The sequence below is a fragment of the Leuciscus leuciscus genome, assembly GCF_965113295.1.
Source record: "Leuciscus leuciscus genome assembly, chromosome: 15".
NCBI lineage: Eukaryota > Metazoa > Chordata > Actinopteri > Cypriniformes > Leuciscidae > Leuciscus > Leuciscus leuciscus.
The window spans coordinates 36379250-36396515 of NC_138739.1; the positions used below are offsets into that span (position 1 = coordinate 36379250).

At 38.1% G+C, this 17266-nt stretch overlaps 1 protein-coding gene across 2 annotated transcripts in view; it reads right to left on the bottom strand.

Moving 5' to 3' along the window:
* slc6a6b (solute carrier family 6 member 6b) overlaps nucleotides 1–13426 on the bottom strand; it is a 23540-nt gene extending 10114 nt beyond the window's left edge. Inside the window, exons 1-8 of one of the 2 annotated variants that reach the window (XM_082137839.1) lie at nucleotides 13226–13426; nucleotides 6343–6572; nucleotides 5664–5798; nucleotides 3811–4045; nucleotides 2438–2570; nucleotides 1119–1253; nucleotides 361–464; nucleotides 122–246 (exon numbers count right to left, since the gene is read on the bottom strand). In XM_082137839.1, coding sequence (XP_081993965.1) covers nucleotides 122–246; nucleotides 361–464; nucleotides 1119–1253; nucleotides 2438–2570; nucleotides 3811–4045; nucleotides 5664–5798; nucleotides 6343–6571 — 1096 coding nt within the window. In that variant the 5' untranslated portion in view covers nucleotide 6572; nucleotides 13226–13426. Of the gene's footprint in view, nucleotides 1–121; nucleotides 247–360; nucleotides 465–1118; nucleotides 1254–2437; nucleotides 2571–3810; nucleotides 4046–5663; nucleotides 5799–6342; nucleotides 6573–8441; nucleotides 8602–13225 lie in introns of those variants that run through there. The other variant, XM_082137838.1, reaches the window with a different exon arrangement.
* Nucleotides 13427–17266: the final 3840 nt, after the last annotated feature.

A 17266-nucleotide genomic window follows, 5' to 3' on the forward strand; every position in this document is an offset into this window, starting at 1 on the left:
TAGTTTTATTGGCTCCGAATCGCTTATTGTCGCCGATTTTTCACTACAGGGTTGACCAAACTTTTTCATGTTGTTATTTGCAGCAGCAGTGCCCACCATCACTGCTACTTGACCCTCGTACCTGACTCTGCCACATCGGCTATGTCCACCCCTTGCTCTTGTGCCATGAAGCCCAGGACGGAAAATATTGCGAAGCCAGACACAAAACTGGTAGCGCTGTTCAGGCCTCCCAGCAGCAAACAGTCCCTATGTCACACATATGTCATGGAGTTTGTTAATTAACACAAAGGTACCCTACGTTCCCACTTTGCCCGTTCCCTGGACTAAGCCTCCCTCCCGCCCCGGGGCATCGAAACCCACCTGTAGCAGTTGTATTTGTACTTGTTGTAGCTTCCCAGTGACGTCATGGCTCCAAGACAGATGGCGTAAGAGAAGAAAATCTGTGTCCCTGCATCGATCCACACCTAGACAGAAGACGCCAAACCATCCGTTGACTGACAACATGAATTGACCAAATTCAAATATTTGCATGCGTTCTGCCTCTCGTAGGTCCTCAAGAACTGTATACACCATCAATAACAAATATAAATTGTTTCAACAACTGCATGTCATGTTTAGATTTGTAGCTTTCTGACTGAGGCAATCAAGAGCTTTATTTATGTCGACTCTTTTGCACATCTTGGGTTTCTCTCTGTAAACTGTACATCCAAAGTTTATTCTGGTTTTAAGTTGCGGATGGTCACTGGAGTACATTCTGTCGGCAAGTGTAAACAGCACTTTTCCTGCTGAATAGTTCATCTTAGAGGGCTGATTTATATTGGTTAATGTTATTTTTTTAGCTGATGGACTAGCATAGCCATGTTGTTCACCTAGATTTTGAAGCTGGTCTACCAACAGTTGGTCTTTCTGTCGAAGCTAGTTGACCAAAGTAGTCTTTTTTGGCCTGATGGGGACCACTGTCCAAAACATATGCTAGGAACCAACTATGATGGTCTTTTCAGCAAGTTTGATGTAGATGTGTTGGAGGCACCTGAGATTGTGTGGAATCAAATTCTGGTGTGTGTGTGTGATATTATAAAGCCTTTTGAGAAGACATGTAAATAGCTATGAGATCTTACCTCTGGGTCTCCAAGGCGAGTCAAATTTGGGTACAGATAAAATTTGATGCCTTCGGCTGCCCCAGGAAGAGTGACACCCCGTACAAGCAGGACAATTAACATGACAAACGGGAATGTTGCCGTGACGTACACAACCTAAGCAGAAAAGTCAAGAACACTGAGGTTAAATTTAATGCTCTAGTTGTATGAAAAACCCACAAGCTTTGTTTGTGATTTAACAATTTAGAAAACTACAGCAGAACTTTTTCACAGGGTCTTTATAAGACCTGTCATACTTTCCAACATTCTAAGATAACACTGTCAAAACAATTTCCAAGGCTAACATGCAATTTACAGCTTAACTTCACTAACAGATAAATATTGGCTTTAGTGGTCAGAGTGGTCATATGCTTTTTGGCCAGAGAGTGAGTACTAGATGGGAGAAAAACAGCGCTTCATTTAATGTTTGGTTTGGCTAGAAATGTTATGTCACACAATGCCGAAGAGTACATCAAAACATTAATATCTGCAATTATATTTAAAATCGCATTGCTCTCAAGCCTAATACCTCATTCACCAAAATGTATTATTTTATACATTTACATTTATTCATTTAGCAGACGCTTTCATCCAAAGCGACTTACAAACGAGAACAATAGAATCAGTTAAACTAACAGTAGGACAACAATATGCAAGTACTATGACCCTTCTCAGTTTAATCTAACGAAGTACATGTTATATGAATAACTGAAAGTAATCTTTCACTTGCCACCTTTAATGAAGCTCAGTCAAATTTACAAAAAACAAAACGGCTTAAAGTGAAAAAGTAAAGGAGTCTATAAAGGCTAGTTCACAATGCCCAATTCCAAAAACCAAATTCCATTGGTTATTTGGTTTTGCTGGATCAATGTTTCCCAACATAGTAAAATCCATCAGCAAACTTGAAATTTTGCAAATAGTTGGGCAGCATGAACCAGCCTTTAATGCGTAAATAAATCTTAAAGTCTTAAAGTAGATAATGCTAGCATTGCGATAGAGCAATCTAATGTGACAGCGTCTTGGCAGAAGTCATGATAAGATTCTCAACTGCATGGTCAAGTCAAGAGAAGGTGTCTGCTGATTGACTTTACAGTCTCGATTAGGAATGAGGTAAGCTATAGTTACCATTGCTGCTAATCACCAGGGAATGACTGCTATGTGTATGTTCACAACACTGACTAAGATAGCACTCATATCTACCAAGCTACTTATAACTGCAATGACACCGTAAAAACTAATATTAGTAGTCCTTAAATTAACTGGCTGAAGTTGAAAAATTAATGTAATGCAACCAAGCTCACCTTCCCAGTGGACTTAACACCTTTCCAGATACAGAAGAAACAGATGACCCACACAGCGAGCAGACACAGAGCCAAGTCCCATTTAATATGACCCACGTCCTCGATACCATCGGAGATGCTGAGGACATTTCGCCTGTGGTGGAAAGAATGTTTGCCAGTGAGACTCTCTGAAGCCCTTAAGGGTGTTTAAGGAGCAAGCATTTAAATAATCAGAGAAGTTATACAACACGCAAAGGACAGATGAGTTCTCTACAGAGGAAGAAGAGTTCAAGAACAACCAGCTCCTGGATGGCGACCTTGCTACATCCTTCCGTTTCCTAAATACCTTGATTAGATGTTTAGGTGTGTTTGATTAGGGTTTGGGCTAAACTCTACAGGATTGTAGCATAGTAGGATACACCTGCCATAGAGCAGTGTTTCTCAACCCTGGTCCTGGAGGACCCCCAACACTGCAAATTTTGGAAGTCTCCTCTGTCTGACACACCCATTTCAGGTCTTGGAGTTTCTTCTAATATGCTTATGAGTTCAATTAGGGGTGTTTGATTAGGGAGACAAATAAAATGTGCAGTGTTGGTGGTCCTCCAGGATCAGGGTTGAGAAAACCTGCCATTGAGTAATAATACCATCACTAGCTTCTGTTAAATCAGGGGAGTCCAATCCTTAGAGGGCATCTAGAGAGCCACCTTCCTGTAGAGTTTATCTTTAACCTGCTCACACCTTTCTGGAAAATTATTGGGCATATTTGTGTTTAATTGGGGTTGGATGTGTGAAGATAGCTCTTCTGTAGGAGCAACTTCGGTCCTGGAGGGCCACTGCCCTGCTTTTAGCTCCATCCCTAATCAAACACACCTGAAAAATATCACGCAAGTCTTCAGAATTGCTTGAAAATTACAGGCAGGTAAGTTTGATTAGGGAAAGAGCAAAGCTTTGCAAGACAAAGTTGCCCATCATTGGTTTAGACCCTTCAGTCTGCTAAAGCATTAACACTTTGTCTACTGCAAGGATATTCATTCCTGCTCCTCAAGACCCACTGTCCAGTCAAACACACCCAAACAAGCTAACCAAAGTCTGTGGGATTACTTTGGGGTAAAAATACAGCCAGTAGGTGTTGGAGCAGGATTGAATCTAAAATCTGCAGTGAATCTCCAGTATCAGGGTTGAATAGCCCTAATCTATGGCATTAAGCAAGTTGCAAGTTTCATGAGATAGATATTTACATTGAGAATGTCACTAAGAAGGGAATGGAGCTCCAAAGTCTCTGGGAATGTTTGAGGACAACTGTACTGATAAAAATACGGAGAGAATCTCCACAACAACTTCTCTGGATTTGGATGGCTTTCAAAGTGCACAACAAATTTGTACTCAATACTTACTCCCAGAACTCAGTGACGGGAGAAGTGAAGTTAGTGGCATTCACAGCTCCCCAGAGTGTCTTGTTCTTGCGGAGAGTATCCTCAATGCAATTTTCTGTGTTCCATTTGTTGTTGCAGCTTGCCCAGGGGAGCTCTGGCTGAAAGCACTGGAACAGGTAGTACAAGCCCCAGGCCAGAATCACAATGTAGTAGATGTTCAGCAGAGAAACGATCACGATGGACGCGTAGCCGATACCTGTACAAAGGCATAAATGGCTAAATTAAGCTGATGGCACACTGGACTGACTCAGCATGTGGTAGTTGTGCAAAATGTTTGCGATTTGTTATTATAACCTTAATGAAAGCAATGAAAGTAGTTTTGCTCCAGTGGAGCGTGAGAACGGCTATATAAGTGACGAACTTCTATGAGACCTTCTTGTATAAACATGGAATAATCTTGTCCAGAGTTGGAGGAAAGTGATGTAAGACATTAGTTCAGAGTCTGAACTGAGTAAATCAATGTTGGCCAGGTTGACTGGAAACCAAAACCGACCAAAGCTGTCACCTCATTCACTGGCAGAGGGATGCGAGTAGTTCGGCAGTTTGCATGTAATGATTGCTCACTGGTAAACTCTGTTTAAATAAGTAATTAATCTATGGTCAGAAGACATTTTTGTGAGATTCAATATGCTCTTTGTTAGAGATATTTTGGTGGAAAGTTTTGCTGGACAGCTCCTCTGACTCTGTCTGGGTTTTGGTGCCTTTTTTTAAGGGTACACTAGTGACTTGTTTGTGGGGCTCGAACCAGCAACCTTCTGATCGTAAGACTTCAGCTTTAGCCACTACACCACACAAGCTGAAGAGTTGTTCAATTGTGCAGGCTACTGTTCATGAGCAGCTGGCCTTCTTAGCCAATAAATTCATTGACAGCTGCTGATGTGTCTCTGTCACTAGCCAGGCTGAAAATGAATCTACAACTGGTCCCCAGAGTAGTAAGAAGACAGGCCGCAATTAACAGACAGACTATTTTAGACTATAACATTTCCTTTAACATGTGGCAATTACATGTTTATCTATGTAGACATAACTTTATTGGTCAATGTTATAGCAAATATAGGTGTCAAATTTCAAAGCATGCGGGTGTTCTTTCAGTTAACATGATCTGCTTTGGTCTACATTAATATCTCCATAGGAATGAATGGATGCAGTCATGCTTCAACGGGAGTCTTTGAGCCAAAAACGATTGCTATTAGTTATGGGAAAAGTATGTGATATGCCTGGATAATGAGCTGTGAGTCAAATGCTCAAATGAATATGATTGTTTATTGGTTACATTTAAATGTAAAAATGTTCAGAGATACATATGCAGATACAATAATTGTGAAATTGTAAGAATTTATCTAGATTTACTAGTCCTAATAAAAAAATAAATAAAAAAAGGAAGGTGAGGAAGATAGGGTTAACGCTAACTGCTATTTTTGTAAACATATTATTTTCTGCTCTGGCATTAGAGATATGTATTTCCTATCAGTCACCCCAGATACAGCTGGTGGTATCTGTGACACACACCCCACTCTGTGTCCTTACCAAGGGGTCAGGGTGGTTGGCATTGCCCCATTTGCCCCTGCTGGTAGAAGCCATAACTTCACCAACTGGCAGCAAAAATGCATTGTTCTCCATTGACAGCCATTAAATATACTACTGAAAGATCTCTTTGATCCTTACCACAAAATATCATTTTTTATGTTTCTTAAGTATTCATTGCTCACTTTTGGTAGAGACATAAACTGCATACAATATTTTTTTAATTTTACTATTAGTTTTATTTGTTCTTTGGTAAAGAAATCAAGAAGCTTCTTGATCAAGAAACTCACCTGTAAATATGGGGCAAAGTTTCTCCCAACAGGTGATTCCACCCTCAGAGGTGAACTGGCCGAGCGCCACCTCCAAGAAGAACACAGGCAGTCCTCCGCCAAACAGGAAAATGAAGTATGGGATGAGAAAAGCACCTAAATGGAAGATTCACCAAGAGAAGATTCACTTAATTCTGTCAATTATTATATCCTATAAACCACTAGTTTAGTGTTTAACTCTTATTCCTCAATGAGTTCAGTCAGTGCAAGTCTAAGTGCGGGTTCCAAATGTTTCTTTATTCTGTGTAACAGAATATAATTTTCATAATATCTGATCTGTTCTTTTTTCATATAACACAAGTGGAAAGTGATGTATACAGTCAAAGTAAACAAAATAACCATTAAACTAGTCCATATGACTTTGAAAACAGACCAAAATTCACTCTCAAATCTCATTTGCACATATATTTAATTGAAAATGCATTGTGATTGATCATGAGACACCCATAAGAAAACCCATGATGTACTGTATAACACGAGAGCTTGAGTTTCTGTATGGCTTCCAAGTTTTTCAAAGCAATAAAGAAGCCAACAGAAGAATCATTTGGGTTTGAAATGACATGATGGTGAGGAAGAAATTGCGTTTTTATTACTGTCACATCAGTGTTCAAAGTCCAAAAGTATCAACAAATTCACTCACCTCCGCCATTCTTGTAGCAGAGGTACGGGAACCGCCAAACGTTCCCTAAACCAACGAAGCCCCCGGCGACTGACAGAAGAAAGTCAAGCTTGCTAGCCCACTTTTCCCTTTGGGGGTGTTTCCCCTCAGCTTCGTCCTCTGGTCTTGTGCCCGGGCTCTTTCCTGGGGAGGGTTTCAGAATGTCTTTGTGGAAGTCCTTTAGACACTGGAGTTTCTCCTTCTGAGCCATGCTAATGGAGAAGAAAACAATGGGTCAAAACTCTTGACCGAACCCCAAAGACCTTAGGTTCAGACATAAAAAAAGATCACGTCGTATTTCGACTGTTCTAAAACATTTATAATTAGGGCAAACATAAATAGTTAATTTAAAACAGCAGCTAAGGCAGACGTGAAAAATGTTCCCACGAGAGGATAAGGTGATGGTTAAGTGATTAAAGTAATGGCGGTTTTGTGTGGTTTGAACACAGGAAATTTTCATGCACAAAACAACTGCAAGCAACTTTTTAGATTGCATCATGATACCAGGCACAATAACCTAATTACGACCAATAGTACACTAAACCTACTTGTAAAACTGATAAGATTAGTTGATTTCTTTGTTGCTAGCAAAGTGTGTCTGTGGTCAACATAAAATTATGCCAAGAGATAATCACATAGCTGACTAGTAGGAAAACACGTCAGCACTTAGCCTAACACCAACTAGTTTACAGTTGGCATGAAATCAAAAGGGTCTTGTTTTGAATGATCGGTGCACTAAAAACCCATTTATACAATATATACAGTCCTTTTGTCCAAGTAAAATCATCTTTTTTTAAATTTAGATATTACTGAAAAAAATAAAAAAAATTGCCCTTTAGAGAGCATTTTTTACAAGCCAATCTGATGGATAAATTACCAGTTTTACTCAAAATATGGCGCGCGCAAGGAACCCACATGCAATTAGGCACATAAATTAAAGCTGATTTAATAAAAACGAGTTAATTTATTCACCGCGGTTTTGCTGCAGAACTGGTAGGCTATGCGTTTATCCTGCCCCTTTAACTAACACAGTGTTTACGCTGTCAAGATTCTATTCAAGGATGGAGTAATTATGTCAGGCTTGGCGTCTTCTGTTTCAAAGCATGCGCCAAACTTGCCATGGAGCCCCTAAGATGAATCCCAGAGAGTCAGATACAAAGTCAGCTCCAACATCCCAAACTCCCTTAACAGCCTGGCAACACTTGAACAAACTATAGCCCTACTGTGAGGCCGGCTCCTTCAACAAACCTGCTTTTTTCCCCCTTCTCTCAAGGAGACTGAAGAAGAGGGGAAAAAATCCATCGTGTGTTTGACAATCAATAAATACAAGTATATCCCCCTTTCCGTTGCTTTACTAAACATACGACTGAATAAACATGCTAACTAGCCTGAAGTGTGGCAGCATGCCAGGACTAACAGTTCAATGACATTTTAATGCCGTTTGGACATCTTAACTTCATTTAAATTGATATTCTGAGGTTTGTTAAGGTCTAGCCTAATGCTTTAAAAGAATGTGGTTATTTTTTTACAACACTAAACCACTGCCATTCAACTGATGCTTATCTGTTATTTTTCAATTTTAGCACACAATCATTCACTTGGCGACACAAGACTATTACACAATTGTTGAAAGTGCCTAAAAAGGTCTAAAAAGCTCAAGAAATTATGATCATCCCATTGAGATAGGTTAAATCTGTGTATTTCAAAGGCTTAGGATCACGCTACAACTCAAACACATTCTGTTACATAACTAGAGTGAAATCCTCCAGACACTTTCCATTTCCACTCAAAACACTGTGGTGACCAACTTTACTGGCCGAGAGTCAAAGCAAGCAAACTACTGGGTTAAAAAACACAAATACAACCTTGTTGAACTGATTCGAATTGCTGTTTCCCGCTATTTTACCCATGAGTGAACACAAATTCAGTTGTAAAAACCTCTCTCGTCTAAAGTTTCTAATATTTGACATGACAAGCACCAACAAAGTCACATCTTTACATTTATTCTTCAAATTTGACCACTTTCTCATTATCCACAAACCCAAACATTCACTCAATTTCATGCACTGCCTTTCACTTACATTTCCTTCATGGCTGAATCCAATTGGTCAATGTTGTTCTCTCAGCAGACACCATACCTCTGACAACACAGCCCAAATCTCTCCGGGGCTCAGTGTAAGCCGAGGTGACACCACGACCCGCCCACAGGCTAAGACAATTAAAAGCAATCAGCAGATTGGTCGCAGCTTCGGAGCAGCGGATAACCCCAGCGACAGCCAGCTCGATGGTAAATTTCCACTCCCCAGAAGCGTCAGAGCTCTACCTGAAACTATTTATCTTTGCATGTGCGGCGTCCACTTGTGGCAACCCGAGCCGCGGACGCGCCAAACAAGAGCATGTGGACGGCAATCCACACCTCTGTCGCGTTTCACTTGAACAGCTGATGGTTTCCCGGCTGTTGTCATGCCTCATGCCATTAATAGCTTTTCCTTTCGAGACAAGTGGCTTAGCTAAACATACTTTGACATGTAGTCAAAGTACTCAAAGTGTAATTATGCACTTTTTGTAAACTGGTTTGAACACAGAGAATACAATCCTGACTGACTGACAAACCAGACTCTGGTCAGTAGCGAAATTCTGGTCAGTATTGAAGCCAACTCAAGGCCCAGTGCATTTGCATAGGGCTAAATGTGGTAAGTAACAAAAGGCTATTGTATGCATTGTTTCCCTCCGCCTTTTTAATTTGGCAGAGCAGCCCTGATAAAGGGACAATGGCGATTTGTGCTCACAAGACCATTTATAAATTTAGGATCTGGCAATTTGTTAAAAAAAAAAAAAAAAATGAACAAAGGATCACCAGCCATTTTTAGCCCTTTTAACACACAATGTTGGAATGCTGTGAAAATTGTGACACATGGCAGCCTTCCTTGGGACACTGACTGCTTGGTCTGTTTGATTCCCAAATAGAAACAATAGACTTGAATCGCGCAGAGCTGGTCTAGAATCCCGAGATTTCTTCAGTGCAAGAAGTAGTTGCTTCACGCCGAAAAGATATAACCTCCAAGAAGCTCCAAATTGGAAGTGATTTGTTCTTCCGCATCTATAGGTCTTGTAGCCTGCGGACATCAAGGATTTGTTGGGGACATCGAATTTGTCATCCAAGCTGAGATGCAGGAACGGGGCAGGAGAGCTTCATAGTCCCGACTATCGAGGGAGACTTCAGGTCTAGAGTCGGCACGAGGCACTTGGCTCATTACGTAACATCCCTATTATAGAACCATGTACATTTCCCTGAGTGCTCTCACATTAAATGCCTTCCTTTCCGCACTCGTTCTACCACATAAACTGAGTCCAGTGCATTAGAAGCAAACTCTTAGCCATTTATGTAAACCTCACAAAGTAGCAATGATGCATGAAACTGAAGTCATGAACACTAAAGTCATTTGTTGACAGCAGAGTTTGAACCACTTGAACTTGTACATGATCTATGACGTGATGCAATTGTGCTCTCATGCACTGCCTAGTCTTAGTGCTGAATCGTGTACATCATGAAGGAGGGCTTGACAATGTGGTCCCACTATGGTCCTGTAAAGCAGAAGTTTTTAATGTGTCTGATTCCTTGCAAGGAGCCTTCCTAAAATATAATGGCCGCAATATATTTTCACATGTAAAGGTCAAATTTTACAGTGTGATATGAAGCCAAATTAAATATTTGTTGTTTATGGTCTCACGTAAAGCTACAGTAAATTATTAAAATATTATTTGGATAATATTTACATTGTATTAGGATGACACTGTATTTATTTTTACCATAACTACCAATTATTACTATAATATCAATGTTGTAATTTTAATAAATGTGATTATTTCATTATTTCTGACATCAAATTTAAAGGTTTAAAAAAATATATTGCAATGTAAGCGATATCTTAAGTTGACAAGATAACTTGACAGTCCTAAAAATATATATATTTTTTTATATATTTTTTTTTTATAATATACTCCCTTGCTGTCCCATTTGACTAAAAGGGTCATATATGATGTTTATGATATATAAATGAGAGAAGATATAAGTAATGGTGTCAACTCTTGGAGATAATAATTCAGAGTTAAGCAATAGTATAAGGGAACAACCTTGTTTAACAGTTAAAGGTTATCCACTGTTGGCTCTTTATTGTTATCACTCTCATGTCTAAGTATAACTAGACCTTGGAGTAACGACATGTATTGACATTGTTACTATGCAAAGAAGGACTTAAGTAGCCTATAATTTATTACCATAACCATTAACGGGCTCAGAATGACTTTTAATTTGTCCTGTATTCAAAACATCATTCAAAACCATAATTTATCCGCAGGAGGTTTATGCCATAACTCAAGTCGATTGGTCAAACTTGTCAGTGTACTGTAGCCAGAACAGATCAGATTCCTGTCATTGGTCTTCAGTTTCCACCAAGAATTTTTACCCTTGTGTATTTACAACTTGCTTGCTCAAGAGGAATATTTGTCGCCTGACCAAAACAACAAGTGGCAAGCCAAAGACAATAAAAAAATCCCAATAAATGCACAGAGAATGAAGCTGGAGTGCATTATAAATGTGTATCTTCCACAATGCGGCACCGAGACGCATATTTATGAAGGGTACGGTGAATGTTGCATTTCAAAAAACAAAAAAAGTGGTGAAATTGATGTTTATAACGGGTCAATGAACTGTGCAGCATTCATAATCTGTGCTGTGATGTCCTTCCTCTTGTGCATTTTGTTGACATGTTGTTGTTGTTGTTGTTGATTTGGGGGGTGTGTGTGTGTGGGGGGGGGGGGAGGGGTGTTTGCAAAGTTCAGTCTGCTCGATGTGAAATTTGCCTCAAAATCTATATTAAAGAGAAACAACCAGTTAAAAAAAAAAAAAAAAAAAAAAACATGCTGAAAGAGTTCAAAGTCTAAAGTGGTCGCCTAAACGGGCAGAGCCGTTAGCTGGCAGTTGTGAAACAGTGCTGCCTTTGTTAACACGTCTGACTTTTTTTTTTATTGGCATCAATTAAAAAAGTAGCCGGTCCTCTTTTATGACACTCCAAGATACAGACAACTCATTCAATAACTAAACTGTTCTCATCCCCGCTAAGAAAACGGCATCTGTCACAAAATGCAAACTGTCTGTTAGCCTACCCTTATCAGTGTGCTAGGTATGTGAGCTGGCATGTGCACGGAAACCTAAACTCTGTATCCTGTATTGTGTTAGTTTGAGCAGAGCTCGACTGCTAGTGAACTGCCTGACTTCCGCATAATCCTAAGTAGGCTACAAGATGAGGTGAACCTGTCTGCTAGAGTTCTCTTTACACTATCGCACCGCAAGTTCGTCTCTGTTAGGATCATCTCATTTGACCGTTGCTTAGCATTGCGTTTATAATACGGCGTGTGAAGTTAAAAGCAACCCTGTTTTTAATCAAGAGAAGCATTCACGGTGAAAACAGGCGTCTCAAGACAGGTTTTTACATGGGTACCTTTTTTTCTTTTTTTCAGAACAGCAGAACTTTTAGCAAGACAACATTCTGAGACGCGCCTCAATAGTCTGTCTAACGCGTATTTACGTGGAAAAAAAGAGGAACAAACATCATAAACTGACTCAAGAATGTTTTTTTTCCCCTTTTCTTTTAAGTAAACACCCCCTAAGAAGGTTTTTAAATGGATAGTTCACCCAAAAAATTCAAATTTTGTCATTACTTATTCAACCTCAAGTTGTTTCAAACATGTATGAATTTCGTTCTTCTCTTGAACACAAAAGAAGATATTTTGAAGAATGCTGTTGCTAAGCAGTTGATGGTACCAATTGACTTCCATAGTAGGAAAAAAAAAATACTATGGAAGTCAATGGGTGCCATCAAACGTCTGGTTACCAATTTTCTTCAAAATATCTTCTTTCGTGTTCAAGAGAAGAACGAAATTCAAACAGGTTTGGAACAACTTTAGGTTGAGTAAATTCTGACAGAATTTGAATTTTTATGTGAACTGTCCCTTTAAATTCTCATTATGATACTTAAAGTTCCGTTTCGCTTTCAAGCGCGTCCTTGTGTGAACCGTCGCGTACAAGACCAACAAAACCAACATCCGATAGACGATGCGCGTCCGTGTAACAAACTTTTTAAACAAATGCGCGTTTTTCTTATGAACCCATCCAACAGGTTGTTGCCGGGCGCTCCTCAACGATGAGGCTGCATCTAGAATAGCATCTTAGTGTGAGAAAAATGTTCATTTATAACATAAAATAAGTTTGCACGCCGCTTGAGGTGAATATCTCGGGTAAATCCGTTATTGTTTAAACCCCCAAGGATACAGGTTTACATCAAGAGACGGCAAGCTGTCTATTCTTAACTCTCACGTTATGCAGTCAGCACTCAGTTATATTTGTCTGGAGTGGGAGTGAAAGAAACTCAATGACAAGTGACAGCATCAACACAATTGATTCAGCAGTAGATCACATAAATGGCTTTTAAATCACCATAACTCATAAAAAAAAAAAAACGGAAGAATTATGCATTATATTTTATAAATGATTTAAGAATAATAATATAAATTATATAAGTATAATAATAATGCCTGTATTTTGTATACACTTCCAAATATGAGCTTTCAAATTTTACCACGAGACAAAATCTTCTGTTAAACTAGCGTTACTTCCTGGATCAAACTCTTATCATCATGTAACCTATGACAACTAAAACAATAGATTTAATTATCAAGTAACGTTTTAAAAAAATATGAGCAAAATATCTAAATTAAGCAAAAATTAAAATAAACCAGTATGTGGACTCGCATCACTGTATATTAGACTTAACACAATCAGCAAACAGGAGGAAAATAGCCGTACCTTTACTGTTTATTTCCTTTAATTCCTTTGAAACGGTCTTGTCCCTTCTGTATTGTGCGGCGACTGGCTGCTGAATAACAGCGGCAGCGGTAAATTTAGTTTATGAGCTTTTTTTCCTGACCTTTGTCTCTCAACATGGGTGACCATTAGACATCAGTTGTGGAAAAACACCGGCCTGCCTCCCGTTCGCGGCAGCACAGCGTCTTCTTAAAGCGCCCGCTTCCTGTGTTCACTAAACCGCGCGGCCAACCAACATCAACATCCTCGCGCTCAACAGCGCCGCCGCTGGCCAACCGTGCGCACTACACTACACTACACTATATACACTATATCACGGATACACAGTACAGGTCAAAAGTTTGGAAACATTGATATTTTTAGTGTTTCTGAAAGTCTCTTTTGCTCATCGAGCCTGCATAATATGGCACAAAAAAAAAAAAAAAAAAAAAAATCATCATTACTCCAGTTCAGTGTCACATTATCCTTCAGTAATATATATATTTTTTTATAACATGTGATAGTTTTTAATCATGATTCTTTGATGAATAAAGTAAAAACAAAAAAAAGAACAGCATTTATTTAAAATGGAAATCTTTTATAACAAAATGCGCTACCTTTCAGAAGTTCAGGGTTAGTGTTTTTTCTTTTAAATAAAGTACTTTTATTCGGCAAGGATGTGTTAAATTGATAAAAGGTGATTGCAAAGATTTATATTGTTAGAAAATATTTCTATTTTGACTAAATATCGTTCTTTTTAACTTTTTATTCATCAATGAATCCTGAAAAAAGTATCACAGGTTAAAAAAAAATATATATTAATCATAAATCAGCATTAGAATGATTTCTGAAGGATCGGAATCACAGTAGTGTAAAAACTTTTATTTTTATTTTGTGAAATCTACTTAGATAATTAATGTGGTTCAGATAACATAATATTTTGAGTTTCTGTTGATTAAACCAATCTCCTTCATTGTATAAACTCACATTTTTCATTTCAATGAACTAAATTTACAACCAGGTAACTTAATTTTTTAAGTTAAACCAACAACAATCTTTAATAGTGTAATGACCGATGAAAATTCAGCTTTGCATCGCATAAATAAATTATATTTTAAAGTTTATTCAAATAGAAAGCCATTATTTTAAATTGAAATAATATTTCACAATATTACAGTTTTTTTCAGTATTTTTGATCAAATAAATGCAGGCTCGATGAGCATAAGAGCTTATTTTAAAAACATTAAAAATAGTTTCCAAACGTTTCACCTGTACTGTATATCTTTTAAAAAATAAGGCTGTTTTTTGGTTATGGTTGTGATTTATGCTTGCAGAGTGATTCCTGTAGACAGCAAAGTTGTGTATACTTTAGTCGTGTGAGCTGCGTCTGCCAAATACACGAGTGACATTGATAGGTAAGGGGAACCATCACAGCTGTGCCTCAGGCATTTTGAGCTGGACAGCCTTTACCTGAACCTCACGCAAGAACATCTCTTCTTTAATATCAGCTGTCTGAATAAGTAGGCCATTGGTAACAGAAACCCTACAAAGAGTCTCATTAAAGCTGCAGTCAGATTCAGCCAGCTTATACATTTCAATATTTGATGTAAGGACTGTTCCTTCTGTAAGCTAAACCAATCATTAGACTTTAAAACTCAAATTTGACATGATAAATCACACAATTGAGCTAAAATGCACAGCTAGGCAAAGTGGTTTCAACTTTGTTTGTGTCCATCTGCTTTTTTCAGGGGGGAAAAAAAAACCTAATACAACCCTAAATTGACTGTAAACAACTCAATGGCTGATTTGGTGTCCTGTCACCGCAGGACGTCCTGCTGCGGTTGTTGTGATTACGGCCCGTGTTTTGGCCCGTGTTTACATCAGCTTGACTGAATTAAGACGCTGCCCACCCCGATTCGCTGCGTATCAAAACAGCTTCTGGCCTCTGACTGAAGTTTCTGTAATTTTCCACCACTCCTCACTTCTCTTATTTGATCACAAGATCACTTTTTTTTTTTCTTTCGCGTTTCGTGTCACATTGGCGGTCTGAGCCATTGCCTCAGGTGATCAGAATCACCCGTCAATCACCTCGAGTGACTCTGCTTGGGATGCAAACACGCCGTGTGAATGATTTTGCATCATTTTAGTGCATTGCAGCAAATCACGTCAGTTTAAGTTGAAGAAAGAAAAATTATTACAGCTCCAAAAATAGCTGTCATTTTAGTGTGTGGATTTATTGTGATCTTTTTGAGTCCAATTTGGGTTTTAGATGAACCTTTTTTTTTTTTTTTTTTTTTTTTGATGCATTACCAAAATTGCCCAAATTTTCTATGCAATCATTAGGAATACAAATACAATCTCCGAAACGATTTACCAAACTTTGCCAAATTTCAAACCAGCAACAAATGTTGTTTCTTTTCCTCAAATCTGGCTAAAAACTGTTGTAAATGTAGAAAGTATATGGCATTTTATTATTATATATACGGCTTATTAAGACATACAAGCTCACAGTTTCATTATTTCATTACAAAATCTACTTAACATACTAACATTTGCTTTGTATACCTAAAAATGTACCAATAACCTCCATTATATACAGATAGTAAAACATAAGGGCCGTATAATGACCTTGTACAGTACGTTCCTGTAGAGTTTTTGGCCATATATTCTAAAAACGTATCAAAATCTTAATTTTAACAATATTTTTCTGGAAATGCACGTGCATTTTTATGTAATGGGACAGTTTATGAATAGCATTACATACAATTCAATGCAACAATTGACCTAAGAATTTATTTATTTATTTTTACAAATAATTCAATGTGTCCATTTACATTAGATTGATTAATACACCAATTTATGTAAGAATGTTGTTGTTTTTTTACACAAAATCTATAAAATCAACAATTTCAATAAGATTGCTTGTATGGAAAATTCCATGCAACTACAAAAAAAAAAAAAAAAAAAAAAGTTTACTGTAAAAACAACCGTTTTCTTGTTGAATGCAAAAGATTTTAACCCTGGTAATTAATATTTTTTTCTTTTTTTGTTCCTTTTACACATTTATTTTTAAGTAAACAGTAAAAATACTTGTATTGTCCCATTAAATCGTACTATAAATCATACCATGGCCAGGTAACTTATCTAATTAGCATACCTAACCTGTAGCATTTGTACATTCTCATTTCTGAACATTTTTACAGCGAGAATCACCAGAGTTCTTGTACAGTAAGACTGGTATCGTGCAGAAAGCGGATCTCCACAGAGCGACAGTGTCTGAAACATGTGAATGCTTGTCTGTTTTGCTAAACTGCTCAGTAGTTTTCCACTGGTCTACAAGGGAAGTTGAAAAGAGGAAGTCGAACGCTTGTCATCAGACATGTTTACATGAAAGTCATTTAGCAGTTTCGCTAAACTTTACTGACGAGGGCTTTCACACGTTCACTCTAGAACCTCACGACGTTTCTGCAGCTTTTCAGCAGAATTTTGCAACACAATTCCTCACGTTTGCAGCCAAAGAAAAGACAGGGAAAGAAAAACAATGACAACAAAAAAACATTTCCTATTCCAAAAAAATGTTCATTTCCTCTGCAATTGCTTTGTAGAAAGATGAAAGTGTTATGTGATAGCAGTATGTGAAAAACAGTAACGCCCACTGTTTCCTTACATGAGTTGCTGCAACAGTAAAACCATCAGTGTTTTCAAGACTTGATGATTATTATTTCGTGTACAAGAGATGGCAGGATCTTTCGAAAGTTAATTCCGATCACAATATGGCTACCAAAGTTTAACCCATATTTAGAAAAATATGGTCTTGTTAACAACCGTAACAAGTGTGAACTTTAACCACTAACCAGCAGCTGAACTGTCATTCAACACCATTCATGTGTCTCAAGTGTAAAGTTGTTGTCCTTAAATGGAAACATTTAATTTGCACTATTTGCAAATTTCAAGCACTGTGAATTACCGCGTAATTCGTACATGAAACCATTCTTATGTAAGATGATAGATGATGCGACAAAATATGTTTTCACAGATAATTCA